Genomic DNA, 27,861 nt, shown 5'->3' with positions numbered 1-27,861 from the left:
AACCGGGGAGAGCACTCCTCCCCACCAAAGTCAGGTCTCGGCCTCTTCAACTAAAACTGATGTAAAATAACAGGTCCCTCCTCCACATAACACTGATTGTGAGGGGGGGAAAGGAACATATCCTGCCCGCTAGAAGGCACCCGGCTGTGAAACCCAGGGCAGATTTGGTGTGTCCTCCTTGGGAATGTCTATGCCTGGGTTGTAGGGAAATGCGGAGCTCAGTCTACACCCTTCCAAACCAACACGACAAAGGACCATGACACCCATGGCTCACAGGGGCACCCTCTCAGAGGGACCAGGATTCAAGCCAGGCCCATCCAGGAATCCCGCCTTGGCAGTTCTCCCTCCTAGGAGCAGGGGCCTACCTCTCAAGGGCTTGCTTTGACCACAGCCTACCGGCAAGGGCATGACCTCGAGAGCCCCGAGGGCAGGATGCACTTCTGGTTGGATTCTGCTAGAAGGAACATTGGGGTTTGACACTGAAAGTCCCCTCCCCGCACTGTGGCTTCTGACAGTCTAGCTTCCTAGCACTTCTTGATGGAATCTCCAGGGACACCTCTTAAAAGAGAGATATACCTTAATTTAGAAGCGAATAACTCAAAACTCTGTGATGTAGCAGGCTTCTGTAGAGAAAAAAAAAAAAAGAAAGAAAAAAAAAAGAAACTCGGGGAGGAATCGCTGTGTGGAGCCACTAGTCACACTTGCCCAGCGTCTTGCCTGTGACTGGGATCCAAGATATATCTCCTGCTACTGCCTGCTGTCTGAGTGGCTACTGGCCACCGGGGAACCAAGAGACACAGGGAGGAGAAATGGTAACTCATTGGGGGGGGGGGCTCAATTCTCAATGTGTGGCTTTGGGATCCCTAGCCAGGAGATCAAAGATAGGATCACAGGGTAACTCTGACTGACCCCACGGTGGCCTATCTGGCCACGAAGGGGAATGGAGAACAGAGGGAGGGTGGTAAGCATAGCACAGGCTTGCCTGTTAGGTCTCCCCCCTCTCCGCCAACTACAGCCCTAGCACTGTCCCTGTATGTCCCCATAAGTAGGCCAGCTTCACGGGCATACACACAGGGCCCTCTGTCAGGGTGGCCATTTTGAAATGCTTAATTTCTTACCAAGGCCACGATGAACTGCACAGCCAGAGCAATGCTCCAGCCCCAGCACTCACTGCAGGGACCCCCCTTCCCACCCGGGATGCCTTCTCTACCTTCCTAAAAGGCCAATTACAGCGGGCTTCCCACCTTTGACAATTTGCCAGCTCTCCAAGTTGAACTTCATCCCCTCGAGACCTGTCTTCCTTGAACCTTCAGTGACCTCACTGGCTCCACAGTGTCCTGAACACTAGGATGCCCAGGACTCCAGATTGTCACCCCCGGACCTCGCTCTGACCACAATGTGGTCAATACCTACCAGATTCCCAGACCCAATTCCCTCTCCGGAAGGGATCCTCCAGAGCCACCTTCCTTACAGGGCCAGCTGCATCCTTCCAGTGGCTTAGATAAAACCCCAAAGCTGCCACCTGAGTCACGTCCCCTCGTCACCTCTTCTACGCCCCCCCTCCCTGTCAGCAGCCCCTCGCTTGAACTATTACCCGGCCCCAAGTGGCTTCAGGGTCTCATCCTAGCCCAGCCTGCTTTTATTTTATTTACAGTATCATTGCTTTCTTGGTAGTGGGGATGAAGCCAAGGGCTCACCCATGTTTGGATGATTCTCTCCCACCGAGGGCTATAGACCCAAGACAGCAGAACACTTCGAAAAGCCCCAGCGGGTTTTACTTCCTCCTCTGTTCTAAGCTGCTGAGGTCTGCTCACTCACTCACTAGACTGTGAGCCTTACCTGATGCAGTCTTAAGATCCTACCCGTACACCTATACCGGGCTCCTGCCCTTCCCATTCATGTGTACGTGTTTATGTATGTGCGCTGTGGGTACGTGTGTGTGTGTGTGTGTGTGTGTGTGTGTGTGTGTGTATAGGCCAAAGAACAGCCTTCATGTTCATGTTGCATCTCTTCAGCCGTTGTCCACCTTGATTTCTCTCACTTGGCCTGGCTAGGCTATGCCGGAGGGGTTAGTAAGTCCCAGGGACCCGCCCGTTTCTACTCCTCATCCCCAACACTGGGGTTGCACGTGTGCACCATGCCACCTGGCTCATTGTATGTGCGTCCCGGGGATGGAATGCAGACGCTTACGCTTGAGTGGCAAGTGCTTTACTGACTAAGCTCTCCTCTCCAGCCTCCCGCTCCCCACTCCCCACCCCCACCTCACTTCTGATTATCTGAGACAAGGTCTTGCTATCCAGCTCAGGCGGGCATCAAACTTGCCACCTTCCTGCCTCTCCTCCGGAGCTCTCCTTCCAGTGTAGACACGTTAAAGTGTGTCTACATCCTTAGTTCTTTACAGATGAGGGCATGAGGGCTCAGAGAAGACGGGCCAGGACTAGAAGCCACAGTGCCAGAGCCTGTCTCCATGGCTTCCGATGCCAACACTGGAGTTCTTGCTTAATGGCTCTAGGGCACGAGAGCCTGCATACTTCTGGGCCCTCCTCAGGCTACCCAGAGCGCTGTGGAGCCTCGGCCTGCCTGGAGCTAACTTTTAGTGTCTGCCCTGGACGATTTTTTTTTTTTTTTTTTTCATGTTCCTTTCAGTCAAGAGCAGGGCTCACAGGCTGCCCCCAGGCTTGCCCGGCCCCAGGTTTCCTTCCTGGGGGGCTTTGGGAGAGCAACGGGGCTATCTGTTTCCTGCAGGGTTTCCATGAGTAAGACGGAGTCAGCAGCAGCTAGCACACCTCTGCAGCCATCCAGGGTTTTCAGTCTTGTGAGGTTTTTGTGGGGTGGGCAAAAAGCATACTCAGTCCTTGCCTCCAGGAGAGGAGGTGTGTACGTGCGCGCACACACACACACACACACACACACACACACTCTCTCTCTCATGCACACACAAGCACACTCAGATTAGCTAGACTGGGGATACATTTCCATGCACACACAAGCACACTCAGATTAGCTATACATTTCCAGACCATCTCTTTCCCAGCAGCTTCTGGGCAGGGGACCACTTGGGAGTGGTGTCTGTGTTTAGCCATCCAGATACTGCTGGATCCACCATAGGATCCAATAGGATCTCTTGAGATACGGATGAGGAGGTTGGGAACAAGAGAAAGAATCCACTCTCGATCTAGGCGTCGAACCCTGAGTTCCACGGCAGGTCCCTGGAATGGGCCAGGCAAGAAGCCCAGACCCATGTACTTCATAAGGGCAGGTAGGCTGTGTTCTTGCTGGGGCACCCTGAGCCTCAGCCAATATCCTGGGTGTATGTGCGTGGGGGAGGGGTGTGAGTGTGTGTGTGTGTGTGTGTGTGTGCACACGCGTGTATGTGTGTGCATGTCTATCTTTGACGGTGGGCACACTACCAGGATGAGTAAGAACCAGGCCCTTCTGGGAGAAACCAAAAAACATCTTTGGGAAGAAGGGAGCAGCTAGGGCAGAAGGTGACATCGGCCTTCTAAGGGGGAAGAACTATGTCTATTCACAGCCTGTCTCATAAAAAAAAAAAAAATAAAAAAATAAAGCGCATCTGTTGGAGGAGCACACAGGAAGAGCTTTACAGCAAATGCCAGTATCCCTTCACGTCTAGAGAAGGCAAATGGAGGGGGCGCTATTTTATCCAAGCGTGGGACAGCCCCTCTGTTGCCTCCTGGGTCCCTCGACGGTCCTTTGTACCACAGTCACTTTTTCCAAACCTTCCCAACTGCAGACTCACCAGCTAAACACTTGTCTTCTTTAATGCAGGTGACTTCATCGTGGCTAGGCAGGGGGCTGGGTGGATTGGTTACCCAGGGCCCTGGCTCTGCCAAGGGACAAGGTGGCGCCTTGCAAGGGCAGTCCTTGGGTGGCCAGGAGCCCTCTCTGGTCTCTGAAGTTCTTTTTCTAACACAACTCAGCTCCAGGGGTCACAGAACCACTCCCTTTTATAGACATGGAGGCTGTGGTCTCCACCGAGACAGGCCTAACAAACATGGTCAGACGGCCATGGTACCTCTGTCCATTTCCCTTCCTGGGCTTTTTCTGGCCTTTCACCCACCCCTCCCCTCATCCATGCCCTGACTCCTCCCTCAGTATCCCTCCCCTGCTCCTTCCCAACCCAGCTGCCCAAGTTCCTGGGCCTCCATTCATTCTCTTCCCTCTGCCCACATTGCCCATTCTGACCCTGCCCGTGTCCTTCAAGCTCCAGTTCAAACGTTACATTGCCCATAGGCAGGTCTGACCTGAGCCTGGGGTATCTCTCTCCCAGGCCCCTCCCTAGCCCCCCTGCACCGCACCGAAGGAAGGCCTGGTTATCAGAGCACAGCCCTATTTCCCCCATAGGAAGGTGAATCAGTCCTGGGAGGGCTGGCCCAGTCCACTCTCACCCTTCCACCTCAGCAGCAGGCCCTAGGGGAGCCAGTACTCAGTAAATGTTTGCTTAATTGAATCTGGCCAAGCAGCTTCCTCTAGATAGGGGCCAGGTTAGCAGAACTGGATGATTCCTAGCGCTACGAAACCACTTGGGCAGAAAAAGAGTGTCAAGGCTCAGGGTCTTGCCCCAGTCTCCTCCCCAGACAAGGCGACACCATTTACCAGGCTGGTCCCTCCACCCTGAGACTCACACTCCAGGGAACCCTGGTCTCACTTGGCATTGCTTTCCCATCCTCCTCTCTGTAACAGGATCCCCAATTCTCGGCCTAGGCAGATTCCTGTCATCCTCCATCCAGAGAGGCTCAGCACCACCTCCCTAAAGGCAGAGCCCCCATAGATTCACCGCAGGATCCTGAGCAGAGGCCCTCACACCCCTCCCCAAACACCCCGCCGCCTTTTAAGGGAAAAAAATATTGAGCCAGGAACACATTACAATCGCAGCAGGTCGATACTCATCTCTGGCTCCAAATGCCTCCAAGGAACCTGCTCCCTTTGCAAGAGCGATGACCGAGAACAGCGAGCTGTTGTACCGGGCCTCAGGGCCCTCTCTTCCCGTTTTTTAATTTTTTTTTTAAACCCAAGGCCAAGCTCCTGACACCTGCGGCTGCCTGTACCCTTGTACCCGCAGAGAGAGACCCCCCGCCTGGCGTCGCTCCCGCAGGTCGCCTGCCTGGACTCCCCGCACCTCGCAACCGCTCGGGGCGTGCAGTGGGTCCCCACATCATCCTCGGCACCCCCCCGCCCAATCTCGTCAGGCGGCATCTACCCCTTCCAAAGGTTACCCGGCCGCCGCTCCTCCCTCCCTAGGCACCTGTCTGGGCCATGGCCACCCCCTGCCCACCTCGCCGACAACCCCACCCTCGCGGCTCTCCCACCCGGAGGGGCATCCCTGCCTCTGCACCCCTAAGCCCTATGGATCTCGGGTCCCCAGCACAAAGGCCCCAGGCCCCGACCCGGGTGGGGGTGGGGTGCGCCCCAGCCGCGCCCCCAGCCCCGGGTTCAGCTGTGCGCGCCGGGGCCGCTGGTGCGCTCACTCACTCACCTCCCGGGCGCGGCTTCGTGCGTCGGTCGAGCTGCACCCGGCGGGGCGGGGCCGCGAGCGTAGGGCTGTGGCGCCCTGGTTCTGCACGAAGCGGGCGCCGGCGGCCGCGCGAGGACGTGACCGGTCCGCGGGTGGCACACACGCTCCGCCGCCCCGACTCCCTCCTCCGCCCTCCCGCGCCGCCTGCGAGCGGGTCCACCCGCCCCGCACCGCGCCGCCGCCGGCAGGGGGCGGAGTCGCGAGCGCAGTCCGTTGCCAGGCCAACCGCGGGCGGGGTCTGCCGCCCGTCTGCTCCGCACCACGCGCTGCCGCCCGACCACTAGCTCTGGCTCGTTCTCCATTGGGCAATAACTGCCGACGGACGTGCGGGCCGTCCAATCACGGCAGACAGGGGCGGGGCGCGACCGTGCGCGCGCCGCCTTACCGCACGCGCTGCTGGCTCCAGCGACCGTGGCACTGCACTGCGCCGAGCTTTCCCGAAGCTACTTCTAGCATCTTGGGAAACCCACCGTGAGAGCAGTGTAGCCCTGGTTCCTTGCACGCTGGTTTTCCTGCCCTACCTCAAATGGGGTTCGAACTCAGCCCTGGCAACCTATTCTCCCACTCTGTCACTTTGCAAGGTGCTGCCGTCCTGGCTTCCTTGGATAATGTCAATAACCCTTTAGGGCGCGAGAAAAACCCCGATGGCTTAAGGTGGCGAGATTTCGCAGCATATGGTTCGCCCTCTCTTCTGCCCTCTTTTTTTTGTTTTGTTTTGTTTTTTTTTTGTTTTTTGGTTTTTTTTGTTTTTTGTTTTTTGTTTTAGCATGTAGGGGCACTTCTGGGAGTCGACCCCCGCAACAGACAGCAGCAGAAGGGACCCAGTTCAACGAAGCTCCTGGCCACTTTGGAGACTCCCCAGGAGACATCCTTGACAAACGAACCTAGCTGTGAGATTCTACTCTTATCAGGAGGAGCCCGTGTGTGGGTTTTGGCTCGTAGCACCTTACTCCTGTACAAGAAAGACTCGGGCCAGGGGCCACCGCAGTAGTGCCTCTCTGTCTTCTCCATCCTTGTAACTTTAAGCATATTTTGTGCCTTAGAGCCCAGGATGAGGTAGGGAGCCAGGACCTGGGGTCTGTGTACCAGCTGGATGCTTCAGAGGCAGGACAGCATCCCACCGTTTTCCTGGGAATGTTTTCTCTGTTGTGAAGTGGGGGGACTGTTGTACTGCACAACCCAGGGAGTACACAGCCCGCCCGTGAAAGTGCTGCCTACACTTTTAGGGATGGGACCAGGTACTGGTTATGGGTCCTCCTGAAGCCAACATAGACACCCACCGTGCTACAACAAGGACCAATGAGGACTGAAGGAATTTTGCTAACGGCCCAAGAACATGTCTACCAACTCATCCGGCTGTAGAGCCAGTCTTCTGTCCCTGGGACCTGGCTGGGAGTCAGTTTTCTAATCCGTCAAAGAGTGTACTATCAACTCTTCAGAGGGTGTATGTAGGAAATACACCTTAGTAAGTGGTGTAGACCGGGCAGAGGCAGCTCCCGCAGCAGGCTCAGGGGTCAGAGTTCAGCCCTCTGCAGAGGGTAAAACCAATGTAGGAATTATATTTTACAATTGAATTTGCAATGGAATTAACAGTGAGCAGAGGCTAGTCCCTAGACGGTCTACCTGGGCTGGTTGGGGTCTGCTGGCCCTGACAGCGGCAACAGAATGAGAGGCTTTTGTCTCAGATGGTCTTTTACTGGTGGCCTCCATGCTTTGCATACTTCTAGAATATACTTCTCACCTTTTTAGAAGACTGGAAGGGTGAGGTGGGAGTGGGTGGGTTGGGGAAGGGTGGGAACATTCTTGGATGGGGGGACTCAGATGGGGGACAACAATTGAGGTGTAAATAAACAAAATAATATAAAAAGAAGACACTGGAAGCTATAAAGCAGAGACAGGACATGTACAAAGCATGATCATCCTTTTAGCTATGTAGTTATGGCAATCCAGTGGGGCTTGTGGGGGGGCATATGGAAAGGAGAGCAATGGACACTGGGCTAACCCTTTGAAGAAAAATGCTTGGGCTGAGCAAGCATATCAGAGAGAGGTGAGCTCCAGGGTGGGCATGAAGCAATATGAGGTTCGGTGAGAACTTTAGAAAGGCTAACTTGTTCACACTGGCTCCTATCAAAACTGCAAGGCTCCTAGGAATAGTCGCAGCTAGCTAGTGGCCTTTGAGTAAGATTGAGGAGGTTGGCTTAAGAACCAGCAGAAAAATTTAAGATTAGCTTTTTACATCCCAGAGAAGGCGAGTAGCGAAGTAGTCGAGAGAGGCACGGGTTCACAGACTGTGTGAGCCGCGTTGCTGAGACGAATCAGATAACAGAATCCTCGAATAGAGAAAATAAGAACAAGCCCCAAAGTCAGTCTACAAGGTCTAGTGCTGGCCGTTGCAGCAATAATAATAATAATAATAATAATAATAATAATAATAATAATAAATCACAGGGACATTTATTCCCTATTGACTTGCACCTAGCTGGTTCTCCGTTAGCCTTCTTGCTTCTCCAGTGTGGGCAGGGGGCATCCTGCCTCTCTGGAGCTTCAGCAATTCAGGGCCTGTCCTTTAGGGATGGTGCCTGTCCTGGCTGGCTCCTTTCCCTGCCTATCTCCACCCCCCAACACTCACTGATTCTCAGGCTGTGGCAGCAGGGTGGGTTTCTGCACTATATTTTCCCTGGGGTCTGTGTATCCCATCCCCCCTTCTTTCACATGTCAGATTGCACCTGGGTTAGTTATAAATAGCCAGGCCTGCCTCTCCTCTTCTTAGCTGAAAAGCAACAATGTAAATGAGCAGAAAAGACACTCCGGTGTCTGTCTCAACTCAAGACAGTAGTCTCAGGCAGCAGGGACATCAGCCCCTGGGGTTTCCTCCGGGAAGCTTAGCCCCAGGTGCAAGTTAGGCCAGAATCAAGTGCCAGTCAGAGGGGGATGCATAGCTTCTAACTGGCATTGAACACTGAGGCCCATTTTGGTACTGAGGAAACCAGACTCAGAGATTTAAGTAATAGGTTCAAAGTCACCCAGGCGGGAAAAGATACATTTAGATGTCAAATCGAAGCTTTGGGAGTCTGGGTGGGAAATAAGAAAACAAGCAAGCGAGTAAACCCACCAACCAAATCCAGCTCACTTGAAGCAGTAGGGGAAGCGGCTTCCCGGAGCTGCCCTTGAGCAAGAATAGGTAGGACCAGTTACTAAACCCTGGCACCCCAGGGAGAAGCTGAAGAGGAGCACTAGGAGCCATTGGTCATCAGGGAACAGGAGGAGCGGTGACTGCTACTAAGATCCCTGCCCTACCCCTCCACCCCATCACCACAGTCACCTGCTATCTGACATCCTCAGGGACCTCGGAAGAAGAAAAGCCAGGGCGATGCCCTCAAAGAGGAAATTCCCCCGTGCTAATTGGCACTGAGAGACCTTTAGGCTAATTAACCTGTTCACTTGCCTCTCTAGAGTAAATTAGAGGGTTTAGCTGAGGAGGCCAAAAGAGAGATGCCTGCTGGTGGCCGCCTTCTCAGAGGCAATGGGAGGCTTTATAGTGGGCACAGTGGGCTGGCTGGAGAGGCCTGGCAGAGGGGCTGGCTGCCAGGTAGCAAGCAGTCACAGGTGGCCCTTGGGCGACAGGAAAGAGAGTTCCCCTTTGTTCCTTTTCATTGCTGTAAATTGGGAAGGGTGCCTGGGACTTTCGGGGGGGGGGGCGCCGTCCATGCCCTGTTCTGGGTTCTCCAAAAGGAGAGGGGGTGTGTCCTGTTTATTGGGATGTCCCCTGTCACTGCACTTTTAGCACCTGTACCCTATGGTTTAGTGATAAAATCTTTCCCTCCCCCCACAGGTTCATGTGACTGAACTCTTTCTTGGTCTCAAGCTTCCTCAGCTGGGGTATACCTTAAAGTTTAGAGCCTGTCCCCCCGCCGCCCCCGCCCATTACTGTCCAGTGTGTGCGTCCCCTTTTGCGGAAGTGTGAGCTGGTAAAAGATCCCAGCTTTACGCTTCCATTGCTGTGGAGCCACCCGGGATGGACTGCTCCTCCAGAGCATGCGTCTCCTGTTAGGTGGGTAGTCACTGCAGGGAAAGCTGTGCAGTCCTGTAAAAGAAGCCAGCACAGCCCTGCTTCCTGTACTGCCAAAGGCATTTAGAAACCCCCCTGGCCAGAGTCTTGGATTCCTGTCATTTTCAGATGGGGACACAGATCTTTTGCGGGCAGGAGATGCTGTTTCTATCTCAGGCTTCAGCAGCTTTGGCATAGTTTGGATGTAAAAGGAAGCCCCACGCTTCCCCCACCGCTCTGGGGGAAATTTGGTGAATGTCCCTTTATGTATTGACAGAATACTTGAGAAAACTCAATGTCAAGGAATGTCTTAGTTAGGGTTTGACTGCTGCGAACAGACACCATGACCAAGGCAACTCTTGTAAGGACAACATTTAATTGGGGCTGGCTTACAGGTTCAGAGGTTCAGTCCATGATCATCAAGGCAGGAACATGGCGGCGTCCAGGCAGGCATGGTGCAGGAGGAGCTGAGAGTTCTACATCTTTATCTGAAGGCTGCTAGCAGAAGACTGGCTTCCAGGCACCTGGCGTGAGGGTCTTAAGCCCATGCCTACAGTGACACACCTACTCCAACAAGGCCACGCCTTCTAAGAGTGCCATTCGCTGGGCCGAGCATATGCAAACCATCACAAGGAAGGATGATTTATTTCAACTCAAGGTCTCCTAGGCTTCAGTCCATAATCATGTGGCTTCATGGTAGCAGCAGTAGTGCGGCGGAGATGCCCACCTTATGGGCAGGTTGGGGAGACAGAGAAGGGGGAGAAGGGAAGGGGGAGAAAGAGGGAGAGGGAAGGAGGGAGGGGAGGAAGTGGTGGTTCGGAATAAGACCCAGTTTTCAAAGGTACGGCCCTAGTGACCTGCTTCTAATAGACCCCCACTTCCTAATAGCTTGTTCAGCTATGAACTCATCATGGATTAGACCATTAAAGAGGCCAGTTGACATGGTAAATGCCGTCATGAGCCAGTCGGCTTTCAACTGAAGCACTTGGTGGGGATTGAGTCTTTAAAATCACATGAACCTTTAAGGATAGTTTATGTCTGATCCACAACAGTATGGAAGACAGAAGTCTCTGTGTGCCTGGATCTGCATCAGTGAGTTGCAGTTTCTCATGGCTGCTATGCCAGTCTATGGTCGATGCCCCCAAGGCACAGGTAGCCAAAGACTTCTATCACTTCTCAGGCCTCATTTTCTCAGGTCTAGCTCTAGACACACTCCATCTGTGATCTCCCGCCCATTCCCAGATTCTGTTCCCCCTCTCCTGGACAGGGCAGGAGGAAAGGCGCCTCAATGCCTTTACCTGTTGTGCAGGGGCCCAGGGTATCGTCAAGAGTGGCCTGATCCCCTCACTGGTACGGAAGCTGCAGAAGGAGGAGGAACACATCCAGGAGATCATCCTGGACACGCTGGCCCTGTGCCTTCAGGAGGACGCCACCGAGGCCCTAGACAGCGAAGCCGTGCCCTGTTTTAAGGAGAAGCTCTTTAGTGACAACCCCCAAATCCGCAGCAAAGCCGCCGGGGCTCTCATAGCCATCAGGTAAGGTCCACTTTGTGTTGGCTTGAGGGGCCACCTCCTTGAGTTTCTGCTGAGGGTCGGAGAAGGCCACTGAACGACTCCTGGCCTATCGGTAGCTCAGCAGTGGGGCTTCGCCTAGCTATGCCTGTCACAGGACATGCACCCAGGCAGACTTTCTGTAACTTCCTTGTGTTCTGGGCGAAAGAGGTCAGAAAAGTATCCTTTCCAGTAAGTGTGACCCATAGTGTCTGGCCTGAGATGGTCCTACATCCCAGGAACTCTCTCCCACTCCCATCCCGGACAATCCTAGCTTAATTGGTCACCTCTCTGTGAGGAAGACAAGCAGATAGATGAACGCCACCGATAATAATGACTGCCGGTGGTAACTAAGTATGCGAACCCGCCAGGTGTCACCAATAAAGTCAACGGTTTGACCTAGCTACTTGCTTGACTTTACGTAGGAGCTCACAGTCGAAACCCTGGCCCCGAGACTGAGGAAGCACAGAACCTTGCAACACTTAGTCCCGTGTCCCAGGGGAACCCTTTGCCCTTGTCCTCATCCCCCTCAGAGTGAGGGGGAGGGAAGGTCTTGCTATCCTCTAAGTCCTAGCTTTCCTTCTATCTGGTAGTTCTGGTGGACCTGGGATGCCAGTTCCGAATGCTTATTATTGTGCACATTCCCAGACCCACCCATAACTATTAGGTCTTTGACCGGAGAGATCCCCATCCAATAAATCTCTGGGCAGAGCAGAGCTCCTGCCCAGCTCCTCTGGCCTCCCCCATCAGCCCGTTTCCCTTACCATCCCCTTACCATTTTGTGTCCCCCCACGATGGGGGGATGCAGACCAAGGGCTCGATCATATGCCTCCAAAGCCCTCTGGTCCCGAGGCAGCTCATCTCTTTCCTCCGGACTAGTACCGGCCCTGAGTCATGGAGTAGATAAACTCAGGGCAGCCCTGCCGGTAGACCTAGGACTCCGAGTCCTTGATAAATGGCCTCAGGGTAGAGGCCAACCTAGAAAGCCAATAACATCACAGTATCCCAGAGAAGTGGCTGCCAGGGTTAAACAGTGTTCCCATAAAATACCTATGTGTTTGAGGTGTTAAAAGTTCTGCAAAACCCGAGAGCCCTGTGGGCAGTGAATCGAGCAGGCAGCTCAGCTGAAGTCTGTTGGTCGGGCTGTTTGTACGCTGTGACGTTACCACTGCGAGGAGAGTCTCCTGGTCGGGAAAACCATCTCTTTTCCCGGGTGGGGGATAATGCTGGATCCCTCATGGTTGAGAAACTCCCGGGGGCAGTTCATCACCCTCCTTTACAAGGACTTTATACAAATGCTGGAATGGAGAGGCTAGGCCCTCCCCTGCCCAGCCTTAGGCTGCACCCTGCTGTGCGAAGCAGCTCAGTTCTTTCCTAGTGAGGAATCCAACGGGTGTGTAGAGTCGGGGACAGCCTTGCTGTGGGTCCACACCCTCGTGGGTCTTTCTCTTCCATCTGCCGAAGCCAAGATGAGCACATCTCCATTTCTGAGCAAGGCTTGTGAACGAAGCTCATTTCCCCCCGGGGCCTCTTTTATCTCTTTCCCACAGCAAGACACTCTCATGCTGGTGTTCTTCAGTGCCTTGGTCATGGTTAGTCCCAGCATGGCCAGTCCCGGACTACCCATAAGAGTTCCCAATACAGGTCCTATCTTAGCGCGTGTCCGGGGGTGGGGGGTGGTGGCGCGGGGGGACATTCCTAGGCCTCAACTCCTTTTGTCCTCTCTCCGTCCCAGCATCCCCTTGGATGGCAAGAGGCAGGTGTGGAAGAACGATGTCATCCCCATCCTGGTAAAACTGTTGTCAGACCCCGAAGAGGAGGTGAAGGCCAATGCTGCCGGGGCTCTGATGCACGCAATGGTGACCACGGAAGGTAAGGCCAGGGGCGCCCTGTGGGTTCCTGAGGCTGGGCGAGTGCAGGCAGGAGGGACCAGTGAGCTAGGGACCCTAGCTTGCCCGGAGCCACAGTGAGCTTTCCAAATGGATCCTCCTCATGCCAAGGGCCAAGTAACGACTTCTCAGTCCTCAAGGCTCCATCAAAATCCACTTTTGATTTTTACCATTCCAAGTCCTTTGGAGGTTTGGTCCAAATTCCAGCCCTCACTCGTTTTTCCGGGACAAGCCGCTCACGTGAGGGCCTCTGCCTCTCAACTTGAAGCCATTTCTTTGGTCTAAAGATGTCGCCTCAGACTCTTAAGAGCCATGATTCTGAGACACATTAGTTTGGTGTCTATGATTCTGTTATTCGTGGGTCTAAGTAGATCCTGGAACTCTTGACCTTATGCATTTCTTTCTTTAAAATATATATGAATGTATGTGTGTGTGTGTGTGTGTGTGTGTTTATGCACTATGTGGTGCTGGGAACAGAACTTAAGTCCTTTGCGAGAGCAACACCGTACTCTTAACCTCTGATGCATCTCTCCATTCTTTTATGTGTTTCTTGATCATAACTATTTATATGAAGTTGTGAGAAAGGCACATACGAATATAGAAGGATCATCCCCTCAAACCCCCAAGGCTAGGATTGCCAGTCAGGCAGACTTCGAGGCTAAGCCACCCAACCAATGGCTGAGGGAACGGACTAGCATAGCCTCCACACCTAACAGACCGAGGTGTGGCATTCTCCCTGTCTTGCCCCTCACAAATTCTGAAAGCCATCTGAGTTTCTTGAATGGTCCGCCCTCTGTGCTTTCCATTTCCTTTCTGTTTCCTGAAGACTCTGTGGGTCTTGGCTTTGTAACTCAGCATGTTTCAGAGTTTTCCAAATATAGAGAAGCCCCTCTAGAAGCTCCACCACTGGACCCTGGTAGCAGAATTTGAGACACGAAGGAGGAGAACTTGTGGCTTTCTCAAGTCTGAAGTCACTTTCCATCATTTATCCTCACCGAGGGCATCCTGATTGTGTGTGGAGCAGGGTACTCTATGTGCCTCCACATTGTAGGTACCTCTGCCCAAGCCTATGTGGGAGGACTTGGAAGGCCAGCGACCCATCAGACCTCAGCCAATGGCTAGAGACACAGATACCAGGACCTCTGTTCTGTCATCCATTCCCAGATGGGTTTCTATGTCTCTACCCTGCATCAAACCCTGAAATGGATGACAGAGGATAGAGGTCTTGGATTTAGGTGTCTACAGGTGTCAGGAGAGGCAGAATTGTGATGGCTGTGTTAGCATTTGGGGCATAGGGCAGGTACCCAGCCCCCTCTGAGGGCAGCTCAAAGGCTTTACCATTAACTGCACTTCTGCACCTACCATATGTGCTTTGTGCTCAGTGCAGAGCAATTGCCCAATACATACCTGCCACATAAACATGTGTTTTTTTTTCTTTTTCTTTTTCCTTTTAAAAATACTGTGCATGTTGTCTTATGAAGGCTGATTGCAGTATAGGGGACTGAATAGGCAGAGGAAGAAAGATGCTCAGTGGAAGAGGGTAGCAAAAATGGGGGGGGGAAGGGAAGTGGAGAAGAGGGTGGATACAAGTGGCATTGCTCCTAAGACATCCCCAGCAGCAGGACAGTGGGAGGCAGCTCTTTTAGTGAGGATGTGTGGGGAACCCAGTGTCTGTGGCCCACAGGAAAATACGCAGCTCTGGATGCTGATGCCACGGAGCCACTCCTGGAGTTGCTTAGCACCTTCTCCACGACCAAGTTGTGTCTGAACGCCACAAAAGCCCTCACCATGCTGGCTGAAGCCCCCGAGGGCCGTAAGTTACTGCTGCCCCGTGTGCCCATCTTCCGTTTCTTTCTGGAGCATAAAAACGAGGCCATCAGGCGAGCCGCGGAAGTAGCCATCAAAGTGATTGAGTGGAAGCCATGACTTCCATTTCGACCAGACGTGATGGGCTACGTCTAGCCCCTAATAAATGAGTTGCATCTCCCCATGCTTGTTTTCCAGTGCTGCCTCTTGTTCCTGGGGTAATGTTGCAGGCTTCTCCTGCCAAGGAGAAACACAGCCCCAGAAGGACCTGGTTCTGGGAAGCGCATGCCCATCCCACAATGGGAAGTGGGAGGAGACAACCCCCCCCCCCCCCCCCCCCCGTACAAAGTGCTTCTAGAAAGCAAGACTGAACCTTCCAGGGAGAGGGGTGGGAGTTGGATTGGGGGTCGGAGGGTACACAGCTGGACCAGGCACGGGGCCAAACTGAGGATTGCTTTGCCGAGCGCTTTGATCTATGCTTTTCCTCATAGGGAGACTGAGGTGCAGAGATCAGCGAGGGAAGTGGTCGGGCCAATCGGTTAATTTATGCTCATCTAGTTCTGCCTGAACGGGCAGGTGGTGGCTGCCCCGGTTTATTAGAGAACTGACATGTCCAGCCTCTGTCGGAGGAGCTACAGGAATAGAGCGGGACCTCAAAGCAGAAACCTTTGGTCTGGGACTAAGCTGGACCCTTTGTCTTGTCCCCAGGAGCCGGTGAAAGCTCCTAACACGAGTACATGGGAACTCATCTTGAGAGCGTATCTCAAGAATATATCTTATCAAAACCAGAACCCCAAGAACCCAAGTATGCCTCTCCTCGATGTCCTTTCAAGGAGTTTTGGGGACCCTCATGGCTGTCAGGAAAAACACCGAGAAGTGTGTGTCCTGGGATTAAAAGGTCAACTGAAGTCAGTCGTCTCATAGCAGAGGGGACTGGCTGCTGGACCCAAGTGTCATTTTGGGTACAATCAATCCTATTTGGAAAAACCAGGCTGCATACAAGGAAATGTTTCTCCTTCAGGAAAGCCAGGCTTCCAGGACGCCCATTACCTTGTATTCAGATCCCTCCTCAATCCACTGCAAGCTGACTCTGCTCCTACTATGGGGTCCCAGTCAAAGTCAGGAGCACCCTGCCCTCCTGTGAGCGTTTGATGTTTACTCTAGGATCCTCTCTGGTAACATGACCCCATGTGTGGGTTTAGATGTTCACCACTTTCTCCACACCATCCAACCTGTGTGGCCTCTTCCAATACCTTTCAAACTGGGTCCTCTGCCCCCCTCCCCCAAACACTAATTCCGGTCTCTAATTCCGGTCTCTTATAAGTGCCAGTCCCTTATGTCCAACAGAAAAAATTCTACCCCTGAATGTCTCTAGGCAACCGTGAACACCAGTCTTTCAGAAAATAGAGGAGGGAAGAACATTTTCAGCCCCTTCTGTAACAATGCCTGTGACTCTTGTCCCTACATCACAAAGAAGCCACTAGAAAACTGTGGACTAATGTCTCCTGAACAGAGACATGAAGCTGTAGCCAATAATTAGCGAAATGAATATAGCAACACAGTAAAAGTATTACAATTTCAGGACCCAGGAAGGGATATGAGAAAGCAGTCAATGTACAAACATCAGAAAAGTTATTCTACAAAATCTAATACCCATTTATTGTTAAAAGCAAACTGACAACAAGCAAGCAAGCAAACAAACAAAACAAACACAGTGAGAAAACAAACTGTTAACAGTCTATAAATAGAGGAAAGCTTTCTCTCTCTACACAGTAAAGAATACATATAAAGCTGGGCAGTGGTGGTGCACGCCTTTAATCCCAGCACTTGGGAGGCAGAGGCAGGTGAATTTCTGAGTTCAAGGCCAGCCTGGTCTACAGAGTGAGTTCCAGGACAGCCAGGGCTAAACAGAGAAACCCTGTCTCAAAAAACAAACAAACAAACAAACAAACAAAAAGAATACATATAAAAATGCAGGAGCTGGAATCATATTAACGACTACTTATCCCTTGAAATAAGGAATAAGACAAGGACCTGTGCTTTTGACATTTTGGTTTAGCATCATCCTGGGGATTGTAGGCAAGAAAAGAAATGAGGCATATCCAGATTTTTTTTAAATGAGCAAATAATTGCTATTCATCAATTATACCATCAATATAAGAAAACATTTTAAAACTATTAGAACTAACAAGTCCAGCATTGTGGTGGCACACATATACAATTAATTGTATTTCTATACACTGGCAATGAACCATAGAAAAATGGAGCTGAGACATTTTTACTTATAGTAGCATCAAAGGATAAAATAAGAAAGATACATATGTGCAGGCTAGTGCTTTTTGGACACAAGCTGGAGTCATCTGTGAAGAGGGAGCCTCAAGTGAGAGAATGACTTCACCAGAGTGGGTCCATGGGAAGGCCTGTAGGGCATTTTAATTATTGCTTAATTGATTGATTGATTTAGGAAGATCCAGCCTACTGGGAGCAATTCCACCTGAGGCTGCTCCATGAGGAGCAGGCAGCACTCTTCTATGGCCTCTGATTCAATTCCTGCCCACAGGTTCCTGCTCTGAGTTCACAACAACTCTTCCCTGGATGGGGATTACAAGCTGTAAGCAGAAATCAACCCTTTTCTCCCCAGGTTGTTTCGGTCATGGTGTTTTTAATCACAGCAATAGAAACCCTAAGACTAAACCTCAGAAAAGAAACCCAAGACCTATGCACTGAAAACCAAACGTAGTTAAAAGAACACCCAAACAAATGTAAAGGCAGCCCGTGTTTGTATGTTGGCCAGCAACTTGATGCTGTCTGGTGATAACAACACTCAGGGAGCTCATGCTATGCGTTGGGGGCTGAGACGGTCTTTCGCCACTGCAGGCTATTCTAGAATGGACGTCATTTTTCACCTCTACTCTCATGCTAGACAGTCACCCGGACCCTCTGTGATTTCTTTTTTAAATTGGACCGTCAACAAGGTTGACAAGAACCACCTAGGAGGAATCCTTCAAGAGCACCTATGCAGGATCTAGATTAGCTTAGCCTGTGAAGGGGGTCATCTTGATTGGTTAATTGAGTTGGACAGACCTGCCTTAAAAGTGTGTTGGTACTCCCCACCCCCACCCCACTCCCACCCCCGAGCTTGGGTCCTGGGCCGAATAAAATGTAGAAATCTAGCTGAAGGTGGACGTTCTTCACTCTGCTTCTCGATCGTGGGTTCAAGGTGACCAGGTACCACAAGTTTTTTTTTCATGGTGGTTTCCAGGCTATGATGGGCGGTAGCTTTGAATTACAAGCCAAAATGAACTCTCCTGGAAGTTGCTTTTTATTAGCCATTTTATCTCAGCCACAGGGATGATAACTAAGATACCGCCCCCCCCCCCCCCCCCCCCCCCCCCCCGCTCCCAAATTCTTCTCTTTGCCTTTGTCCAAGACTCCTAGAGGGTGTTCCTACCTCCCTTTCATCTTCCATGCAGCATCCGGGAGATGGGATCTTATCACTTCCCTGATTTAACGCCAGAGGATTTAGGATTCTCAAGCTTTCTGGTTTACAAGGCTTTCTGGTGGGGTTTCAAGCACACAAGGCTTTCTGGTTGGGTTTCACCCATTGTCCTTTTTTTGGACACCTTCAAATACGCCTTTCACTCCCGCCTCAAGCCTTACACAGCTCTTATCAACAAATGGACACTTTTTCCCACAGTTATGGAGCAGGGTGGGATATCCCGCTGGGCATCCCTAGGGTGTGCAGGATTCCTAGTGTGTAAACCTGTGGACCTCTGCCTATCTCAGGATGGCTTGGTTCCTCTGCTGGAGCCTCATTGTTCCTCTCTGCGATGAGCAGTTAGGCAGACCCTCTGCTAAGTGGTTCTACCTCTTTAAAGTGAAAAAGTACTTACGATGGGCTTGAAACGATCATATGAAACAAAAGTCATGGCCACTCTTCTCTCTCCATAGGCTATAAGCCTTGCCCCCACCCCCCGCCCCCACCCCCAGCAATGCCTATAAACTCTGTTCATAGCTATTTTTTGGGGGTATATCAACACAACAGTGGTTATGCAGATGAAGAATTAAGGAAAGGATGGCTCTTTGACTGTGCTTTGAGAGTGTAATTTTCATGATGCTGGGATTTTTTTTTTTAAAGGACTATGGCATTTATTTTGGTCTAAGGAAGGAGAAGAAGAGGAAGAGGAGGAAGAAGAGAAGGAGGAGAAGGAGGAAGGGAGGGAGGAGGAAGAGAAGGAGGAGGAGGAAGAAGAGAAGGAGGAGGAGGAAGAGAAGGAGGAGGAGGAAGAAAAGAAGGAAGAGGAGGAGGAAGAGAAGGAAGAGGGGGAAGAAAAGAAGGAAGAGGAGGAGGAAGAAGAAGAGAAGGAGGAGGAAGAAGAAGAGAAGGAGGAGGAGGAGGAAGAGAAGGAGGAGGAGGAAGAAGAGAAGGAGGAGGAAGAGGAGGAGGAAGAAAAGAAGGAAGAAGAAGAGAAGGAGGAGGAGGAAGAAAAGAAGGAAGAAGAGGAGGAAGAGGAGGAGGAGGAAGAAAAGAAGGAGGAAGAGGAGGAGGAGGAAGAAAAGGAAGAGGAGGAGGAAGAGGAGGAGGGGAAAGAGGGGGAGGAGGAGGAAGAGGAAGAGGAGGAAGAAGGAGAAAGAGGAGGAAGAAGAGGAGGAGGAAGAAAAAGAGGAGGAGGAAGAAGAAGAGGAGGAGGAGGTAATATCTGTAGAGACAGCCCATGAAGGTCTATACTTGATGACTAGCTTAACACTAGACTGGAAAGAGCTCACAAGGAGAGAGCTGCTTTGTCCGCCTGCCCTCCAGAAATCAGTGCAGGAGATGCTAGTGAGTTGTGAATAGTGGGGATGACCAATTCAACTGTAGCCCCAGGCCAATCTCTGGCCCAGGTGGGAGCTGGAATTCCCACCCAGGTGGCAGCTGTTGTCCCTGATCCGGATGGTCATCAGCCCAGCACCTGCAAGGAGGGCCCCTGGCAGGGATGGAGCTGGGCTCACAACAGACATCTTTGATGGCAGGACAACCTTCCAAGGATGAGACAACAGAGCAGCAGAGGGTGGGTATAGGACAATAAAACCCCAGATAGTCGGATAAACACAAGCGAAAAAGAACCAAACACATCAGGGATTTGAAAGAGCCAAGATTAAATTTAAAGCGAAAGTCGCTGCTTATGAAAGTCGAGCCATTTGGAGAAGATGACTCATCCCAGCGAGGAACAGATGTTCTCATTTGCATAGTCTCCTTAATGGTGAATGGACTTTGCTCTGTCCCCCTGTGCACAGTCCGCAGCTGGTGGCGCTCGCACAGGCACCAAGGGAGTGTCTTTCATTAGTGTGGTCCTTGGCCCTACATTGTTGGGGGCCCCTGGAAAAATAAAACCACTTCATCCTCATCACATTGAAGAAATCTGGGAAAGGCAGCCATCTTTCCTGTCCCCAACTCCTCATTCCAACTAGGCTGTGCTAGGCAGAGCAGACGCAGCCAACATCTGTGAAGGCAAACATCTGTGAAGGCAAACAGCATCGTTCAGGCAATGACCACTCTCCAGAGCATCACCCCTCTCTATATCTTTCGTGTCCTTGCTCACGTCCACCTTTCTGGCTTGACTGGGGCTAGGGCCTCTGCACCTCTCAATATTCTTTGAGTTCTCTTTAGTCCCCTCAGTCCCCTCAGTGGCCACCTGTTGCTAAAAAAACCCTTCCTGGGGTGGGAGCTAGGGGGTGGGATGGGGACACATCAGCAACACCTACCTCTTCTAAGGTGCCAGCGACAAACCCAGGCACCGATCCACCAAGCTGGAACCTATGAGTTCACTGGGCTTCATTACAGAGCCCAGCTGAGGGCTTACTTACAGGGATGTGGATATTTGTCCTGGAGTTTCTATCGCGCTGACAAAACAGGACAAGCAAAAGCAGCTTGGGGAGGGAAGAGTTTCTTTCAGCTTTTCAGATTGTGGTTCGGAAAGTCACGGCAGGAATTCGATGCAGGATCCTGGAGGTAGGAAATGAAGCAGGGACCACGGAGGAGTGATGCTTACTAAATTCTTAGTAGTTCGCTCAACCTGCCTTTTTACGTCATCCAGGACCACATCCCCAGGTGAGCCCGTACCAACCACACCAATCATTCATTAAGAACACGTTCTAGCCAGGCGGTGGTGGCCCACGCCTTTAATCCCAGCACTTGGGAGGCAGAGGCAGGCGGATTTCTGAGTTCGAGGCCAGCCTGGTCTACACAGTGAGTTCCAGGATAGCCAGGGCTACACAGAGAAACCCTGTCTCAAAAAACCAAAACACCAAAACAAACAAAACAAAACAAAACAACAACAACAACAACAAGAACATGTTCTATAGATTTTGTCCACAGTCTTCTTTAGAAAATGTCAGGGGACATTTTCTCCACTGAGATTCCCTCTCCTCAAATGACTCAAGCTCTTGTTGAGGTAGGACACTACCCAGCACAGTGTCCTTTCCTCCGTACAGGCTGTGCCTATAAAGCCTTTGCCCAGTAGGTATGAGGGCTTCTCCATAGCCGGACAGATGGGGCACCCTCCAGTCTCTCCTGGCCTATCTGCTCTAGCTCTCCTCGAAGGACGATATGTAATTAGGGCAGCGTTGTATACAACAGGTGATAGAGAGCAGTTGGATGCTCAGGCGAGGGTCCTGTGAAATAGCCAGAGAGCCCGTGGCAAGGGGCACACAGCTGGACTCCGTAAGATGGCGATGGCGATTGCTTAGTAGAATAGTCTCTCACAACAACTTGGGATCAGTAGTGTGTCCAGGCCACAGAACAGGACCTAGGACATTCAGAGGCAGGTCTCTAGGTCTCTCTAAACGTAACTGAAAGTGAGGGAAGAACGTGTGAGATTAGGGGGCACCTGAGCCTTGACCCAGAACGGAGGGACTGAGAGAAGCACATCTTCATAGTTAGGTGATGAAGTCCCACAGACTCACCCCTAATGGGGAAACTGCGCATGCCTGAGTGTGGGACAACCGAATTGGCGGGTTTGTGGTTGGAGGAGAGGCAAAGCTGTGCTCCCATCCGTCCCTCCAACTGGACACCACCGCCGGGGCTCGGCTTGCCCCTGTTTTGATGTTGTTTGTTTCTCACTTTACCAAAATGTATCATAGTATCCGAACAGAGAACCACATTTCCTTTTCCACACCTCACTCTGCAGCAGCATGGTCGTCCGTCTTTGCTTGGATACTGAAGCACCGGGTGTTGCCAGTGTGACCGATCGGAGCCCGTGGTACTCCTCTTCCTTTTGGGATGACTCTGGCTTTCTCCTCTTTGTAGATGTTTCAGATGGGCATCGCTGTGTCTCCTAGCCACGATGATATATATATATATATATATATATATATATATATATATATCCCGTGCGTTTTCGGCCACGCGGCTGCAATGTCCTGGGCATATCTCTGTTGGACTTGGGCATGTGTGGCTGCTCTTCTGGGTGCACCCTCTCACAGGACGGGGACTTACTTTGTTCTCTTTAGTAACTTCTAGGCCGTGTCTTCGTCCCCCCGGGAAGCCCTAGTCCTCTGCTTGGCCAGGGTTCCGAAGGACCATTCTACCTACAGCTATCCAGAAGGGGAATTTAGTAACTCCAGAAGGCTGCCATTCCTTTCTCTGGGACTCCTATCTATAGCCGCACATCACCCCAGAGTCTGTCTGCGCTGATGGTGCTGGCTGACCCCTTAGAACCTGTGCTGGCCAGGATCAGCACCATGCTAAGCTCTATCTCACGACTCCGGGCCCAGCCACTGCCCAGAATGTGAGCTCTCCTAGCCGCTCCTGGGGAGAGGGCACTGCTGGGTGACAAGACAACTCCATTTCGGTCAGAGCTGGTTGTGCTGTGACATCTGATGTCTCCTGAGCCCACGTCTCCTGCCTCCTGTCCCTGCAGCGAAGGCTGCAGGATGGAGAGGCCTCGGGGACAGTGGAACTCAGCCGGAGACAGAGTGGCCTCCTCCGTTTTAAGGTGGAGGAGACCTGAAGCCAGGGAGGACCAGTCAGTGACAAAGTTATTCCGTAATTGTGGCTGAAAGTCCTGATCCCCAGCCACGCTGAGGCTTCTGTTCTGAAACACCCACGACGTTACTCTGTCACACAGTGTCCAGGAGTAGAGGCATTGGAGCTAGTACGGAAAAAGTCATCAAGTGATTCAACCATGGCCCAGAGGCGTAGCTAGCACACCTAACAGTTAATGCTGTATGATTTGGCTGGTCTCAGGGGCTGAGTGCACATTTTGGGGGACAGTGTTCTTTCTTCACAGAGACCTCTCATTGGTTACCTGAATGCTAAGTGCCTCAAGGTCTCCGACTCGAACACTCAGATACTAACGATGCCCATTCTGTACCATCTTGGCAATGCCTGGCACATTGTGGGCACAGAGAGGCCCAGGGGGTAGTTTTACCCACTCGAAGAAGAGCTGATGGCGGAGGATGTCGTGTCTCTTGTCCTCAGGAGAGGTGACTCTCACCCCACAGAAACCCACAGCAGGGGAGATCTAGAAACAAGGGTCTTGAGAAAGTGCCCCCAGCACCCCCAGGCCTCTTGAGGCCCAGAATTTATAGTGTGTGTGTGGGACCTATCTCAGCTAGGGTTACAGATGCTAACATGAAATACCGTGGCCCAAAGCAAGTTGGTGAGGAAAGGGTTTACTTGGCTCCCACTTCCCCACATCATAGTCTTTCGCTGAAGGAAGTCAGGGCAGGAACTCAAGGACAGGAACGTGGAGGTGTGAGGGGATACAGAGGCCATGGAGAAATGCTGCTTTTACTGGCTTTGCTCCTCATGCCTTGCTCAGCCTGCTTCTTATAGAACCCATGTGGATGAGCCCAGGGATGGCCCCACCCACAATGAGCTGGGCCCTCCCACATCTCTCTAGGCGTGCCTACCACCCATTCTTAACAGAGGTGTTCTCTCCACCATGGCTCCTTGTTCTCCAATGACCTTAACCTGTGTCCAGTTGGCATCAAACAAGCCAGTGGGAGACCACAGAGTTCTACCTTCTTTTATAGTCTCTTTCCTTCTCCTTCCTCCTCCCCTTCAAAAGCAGAGCCTCCTCCTCCCCTCCCACTACGCCCCAGGCTCAAGTGTAATCTCTTTAGAGCCTTTATCCCGTGTTTGCGTCAGGGCCGGTGAAAGGCTCAGGTCACTGGCCCCCACGACCTTAGATGCTCCTTTTCTGACCCTACCTACTAAGACAGACTCTCTGGTCCTCTGGCCAGCCTAGGCCTCGGCTTCTCTCAGGGACATGCCATTGGTTTTTGTTTGGGTTGGAAATTGGTTTCCGAGACCTGCTTTGATGGTGTTCTGTCAGGTGTAATTGTTCGTGCTCCTCTTTCCGCCCACATGTGTCCCTGTTCTCTGTTGCAGAGGGCTATCTCCCACCTCTTTCTCATTAGGGGTCCTGCATTATCCCCCTCCCCCCACCCCCACTCCCAAGCTCACACCGCCAGGTTGCTCTGTTGGGGCCACAGTGCATCTTCTATTCGATCTCATTACGGGTGGTCGTGAGCCACCGTGAGCCATCGTGTGGTTGCTGGGATTTGCGCTCAGGACCTCTGGAAGAGCAGCCAGTGCTCTTACCCGCTGAGCCATCTGGTCAGCCCCACTGCATCTTCGTTATCCATTTGTCCAACTGTTGGTGGACATCTAGACTGATCACATCTCCTTGCTATTACAGATAAGGCATCAGTAAACTAGGATGTGCAGCTGTCTCTGTTGGCATTCTATATAAACTCCACCTCCACAGGTACCTGGCAGCAGCCAGGTATGCTCCGCCCCACAGTTACCTGCTTGCCCCCTCCTCTCTCTCTCACTCCTGCTTCTCTCCCTTGCCTCTTGCCCCTCTGTTCCCCCTCTCTCCCCATTCCCTTCCCCCCCTCTCCACATGGTCATGGCTGGCCCCTACTTCTCTATTCTCTCCTTCTCTCTGCCTTTCTCTCCTTCGGCTACCCTCTTAACTCCCCTCCCCATGCCCTAAATAAACTCTATTCTATACTATACCGGCGTGTGTCTGGTCCCTCAGGGGGAAGGGATGCCTCGGCATGGGCCCGAGAACATATTCTCCTAGCTCTTTCTCTTTTTATGATCACAACAGTCTCTAGTAGAGTGGGATACAGAGCCCTCCAGGTCTGTGCTCAGGATTTGGTACAGCTGGATTGTATGGTAGTTCTATTTTTAAAGTAAAAAGGTTGCATTTATCATTGTTGGTTTTATTCTTGCATGCGTGCGCACACACATACAACGGTGTGCACATGGAGGTCAGGGGACAGCCTTCAGGAGTTGGGTTCTCCCCCTTCCACCCTGTCAAAGCAGGGTTTCCTTGTTGTGTCTACCACTCTATGTACTACTCCAGGCTAGCTGGATGTCTCCCAAGCAATTCTCCTGTCTCTGCCTCCCATCTTGCTCTAAGAGTGTGGGAACCACTGAAGCATAATAATAATAATAATAAAAAAATATTCAGCTTTTTGTGGGTACCAGGAATTGAGCTTAGGTCATGGCGCTTGTGTGGGAAGTGCATTTACAACGCCGAGCCATCTCACTGGCTCCATTATTAATTTTTAAGAGCCTGCTATGCTCCTTTTCCCAACGGCCGAGCTAGTTTACACTCTATGGCCAGCATGGGATGAATGCTCCTCTCTCCTCGCATCCTTTGCTGGTGTCTGTTGTCATCCAGTTTCTTGATAACAGCGTTCTGAATGGGTGAGGTGGAATTTCAAAGCAGTTCAATTTGCATATTCTGGATAGCTTTGTTGAACATTAAAAGGAAATTATTAGCAATTTTGTGTTTCTTCTTTTGAGAACTGTCTGTTCAGTTTATTTACTGATTGGTACTTTTGATTTTTGGTGTTTTTTTTTTTGGCACAGATTTATATATTAGCCCCCCCCTACTCCTTTAGGTTTAGTTAGCTGACAAAGGCATTTGCCCGTTCTGTAGGCTAGTTGATCACCCCACTGATAGTATACTTTTTAATTTCCTGTAGTCTCTTTTGTTAATGTTCCAGGTTCTGTGTTATTAGAGTCCTTTCCTGTGTCTGTATCTTGAAGTGTAGTCATGCAGTTTCAGTGTTTCAGCTTTTACATTAATGTCTTTGGGCCATATACCTATATATCGACCTGTAGATAGAGATGGAGATTATAGATAGAGATATGTAGTTTGACCAGCAACATCCGCTGAACAGACTCTTTGCCAGTGTATGTGGAACATTGGTGGCCGTGGCTATGTGGCTTCGTCTTCGGAGTTTTTCTTTCTCTTTGACTGGCCCACTGGTCTGTTTGCATGTCAGTATCAGGCTGTCTTTGTTACTGTGGCTCTGTAGTATAATTTGAGGTCAGGTATTGAGATACCACCAGGGGTGCTCTTTCTGAATAGGGTTGCTTTGGGTAGCTGTGGTCTTTTGTGTTTCCATATGAACTTTTAGGTCCCCCCCTCACCCCCCAGTTGTATGAAGAACATCAGTAGAATTTTGATGGGATTTGCACTCAATCTGTAGAGTGCTTCTGTAACTCAGCCATTTAACGATATTAATTTCGGTCAACTGTCTTAGGGTTTCTATTACCGCGAAGAGACACCGTGACCACGGCAACTCTCATAAAGGAAAACATTTAGCAGGGGCTAGTTTCCAGGTTTGAGTCTGTTATCATTATGACAGGAGGCATGGCAGGGTGCAGGCAGACAGGGTGCTGGAGAGGGAGTTGAGAGTACTATATCTGGATTGGCAGGCAGTAGGAGGAGAGAGACATGGCCTGGCTTGAGCTCCTGAAGTCTGAAAGCCCATCGCCCAGTGTCTTAGTCAGGGTTTCTATTCCTGCACAAACATCATGACCAAGAAGCAAGTTGGGGAGGAAAGGGTTTATTTAGCTTACTTCCACATTGCTGTTTATCACCAAAGGAAGTCAGGACTGGAACTCAAGCAGGTCAGGACACAGGAGCTGACACAGAGGCCATGGAGGGATGTTCCTTACTGGCTTGCTTCCCCTGGCTTGCTCAGCCTGCTCTCTTATAGAACCCAAGACTTCCAGCCTAAGGATAGCACCACCCACAAGGGGCCCTCCGACCTTGATCACTAATTGAGAAAATGCCCCACAGCTGGATCTCATGGAGGCACTTCCCCAACTGAAGCTCCCTTCTCTGTGATAACTCCAGCCTGTGTCAAGTTGGCACACAAAACCAGCCAGTACACCCAGTGACACCCCTCCTCCAACAAGGCCATACTGGTTGGGGTCCATCAAGGCCACTTGTCCTAATCCTTTCAAGTAATGTCGCTCCTTACAGTCCTATGGTGACCATTTTCATCCAGTTTATCATAAGTTGTCATTAGAGAAGAGGGAACCTCACTTGAAAAAATGCTTCCACAAGATCAGGCTGTAGGCAAACCTGTAAGGCATTTTTCTTACTTAGTGATTGATAGGGGAGGGCCCCGCCCATTGTGGGTGGTGCCAACCCTGGGCTGAAGGTCCTCAGGTCTAAGAGAAAGCATGCTGAGCTTTTTCTCATAGACTTGGGAAGCAAGTCAGTAAGCAGCACCCCTCCGCTCCTGCTTCCAGGTTCTTTAATCTCTTTGAGTTCCTGGCCCTGTCTCTCTTTGGTGATAATTGTTCTGTGGAAGTGGAAAAAGACTCTCCTCTCCAAGTTGCTTTTGATCATGGTGTTTTCATCAGTGTAATAGAAACCATAACAGAGACAGTGAAGTTGACTCCTACTTTTTTTGTTTGTTTGTTTGTTTGTTTGCTTAGATTTGTGACTGGGAGATTTTCTTTTTCCTTCTAATTTGTTTTGCAACAAATTTGTAACTGGTATGTGTGAAAACTATTGGTTCTCGCACTGTTGGTTTTGTGTTCCGTAACTTCATAAAAAGTATTTATTGGATCTAGGAGTTTTCTTGTAGGGGCTTGGTGGTCTTCTAGACGCAGAATCCTGTCAATGGAGAATAGGAATAATTTAACTTTTTCCTTCTTTATTTTTGTCTCCTTTATATCCTTCTCTTGCTTATTGCTTTAGCTAAGATAGGTAATATAATGGAGGA

At 51.2% G+C, this 27,861-nt stretch overlaps 2 protein-coding genes across 3 annotated transcripts in view; one reads left to right on the top strand and one right to left on the bottom strand.

Moving 5' to 3' along the window:
• The window catches only part of Gnaz (G protein subunit alpha z), a 51,496-nt gene extending 45,894 nt beyond the window's left edge, over positions 1-5,602 (bottom strand). Inside the window, exon 1 of the mRNA XM_031347114.1 lies at positions 5,498-5,602. The gene's annotated coding sequence lies outside the window, so the exon portion shown is untranslated. The remainder of the gene's footprint in view (positions 1-5,497) is intronic.
• Rsph14 (radial spoke head 14 homolog) overlaps positions 1-15,013 on the top strand; it is a 76,687-nt gene extending 61,674 nt beyond the window's left edge. The window contains exons 5-7 of one of the 2 annotated variants that reach the window (XM_031347112.1): positions 10,894-11,119; positions 12,870-13,006; positions 14,708-15,013. In XM_031347112.1, the coding sequence (XP_031202972.1) occupies positions 10,894-11,119; positions 12,870-13,006; positions 14,708-14,949 (605 nt within the window). In that variant the 3' untranslated portion in view covers positions 14,950-15,013. Of the gene's footprint in view, positions 1-10,851; positions 11,120-12,869; positions 13,007-14,707 lie in introns of both variants that reach the window. The other variant, XM_031347111.1, reaches the window with a different exon arrangement.
• The last annotated feature ends 12,848 nt before the right edge of the window (positions 15,014-27,861 follow it).

The sequence above is a fragment of the Mastomys coucha genome, unplaced genomic scaffold, assembly GCF_008632895.1.
Source record: "Mastomys coucha isolate ucsf_1 unplaced genomic scaffold, UCSF_Mcou_1 pScaffold3, whole genome shotgun sequence".
In the NCBI taxonomy this organism is placed as follows: domain Eukaryota; kingdom Metazoa; phylum Chordata; class Mammalia; order Rodentia; family Muridae; genus Mastomys; species Mastomys coucha.
The sequence above is the reverse complement of the archived record's forward strand: the minus strand, read 5'-3'. Positions and strand labels throughout refer to the sequence as shown.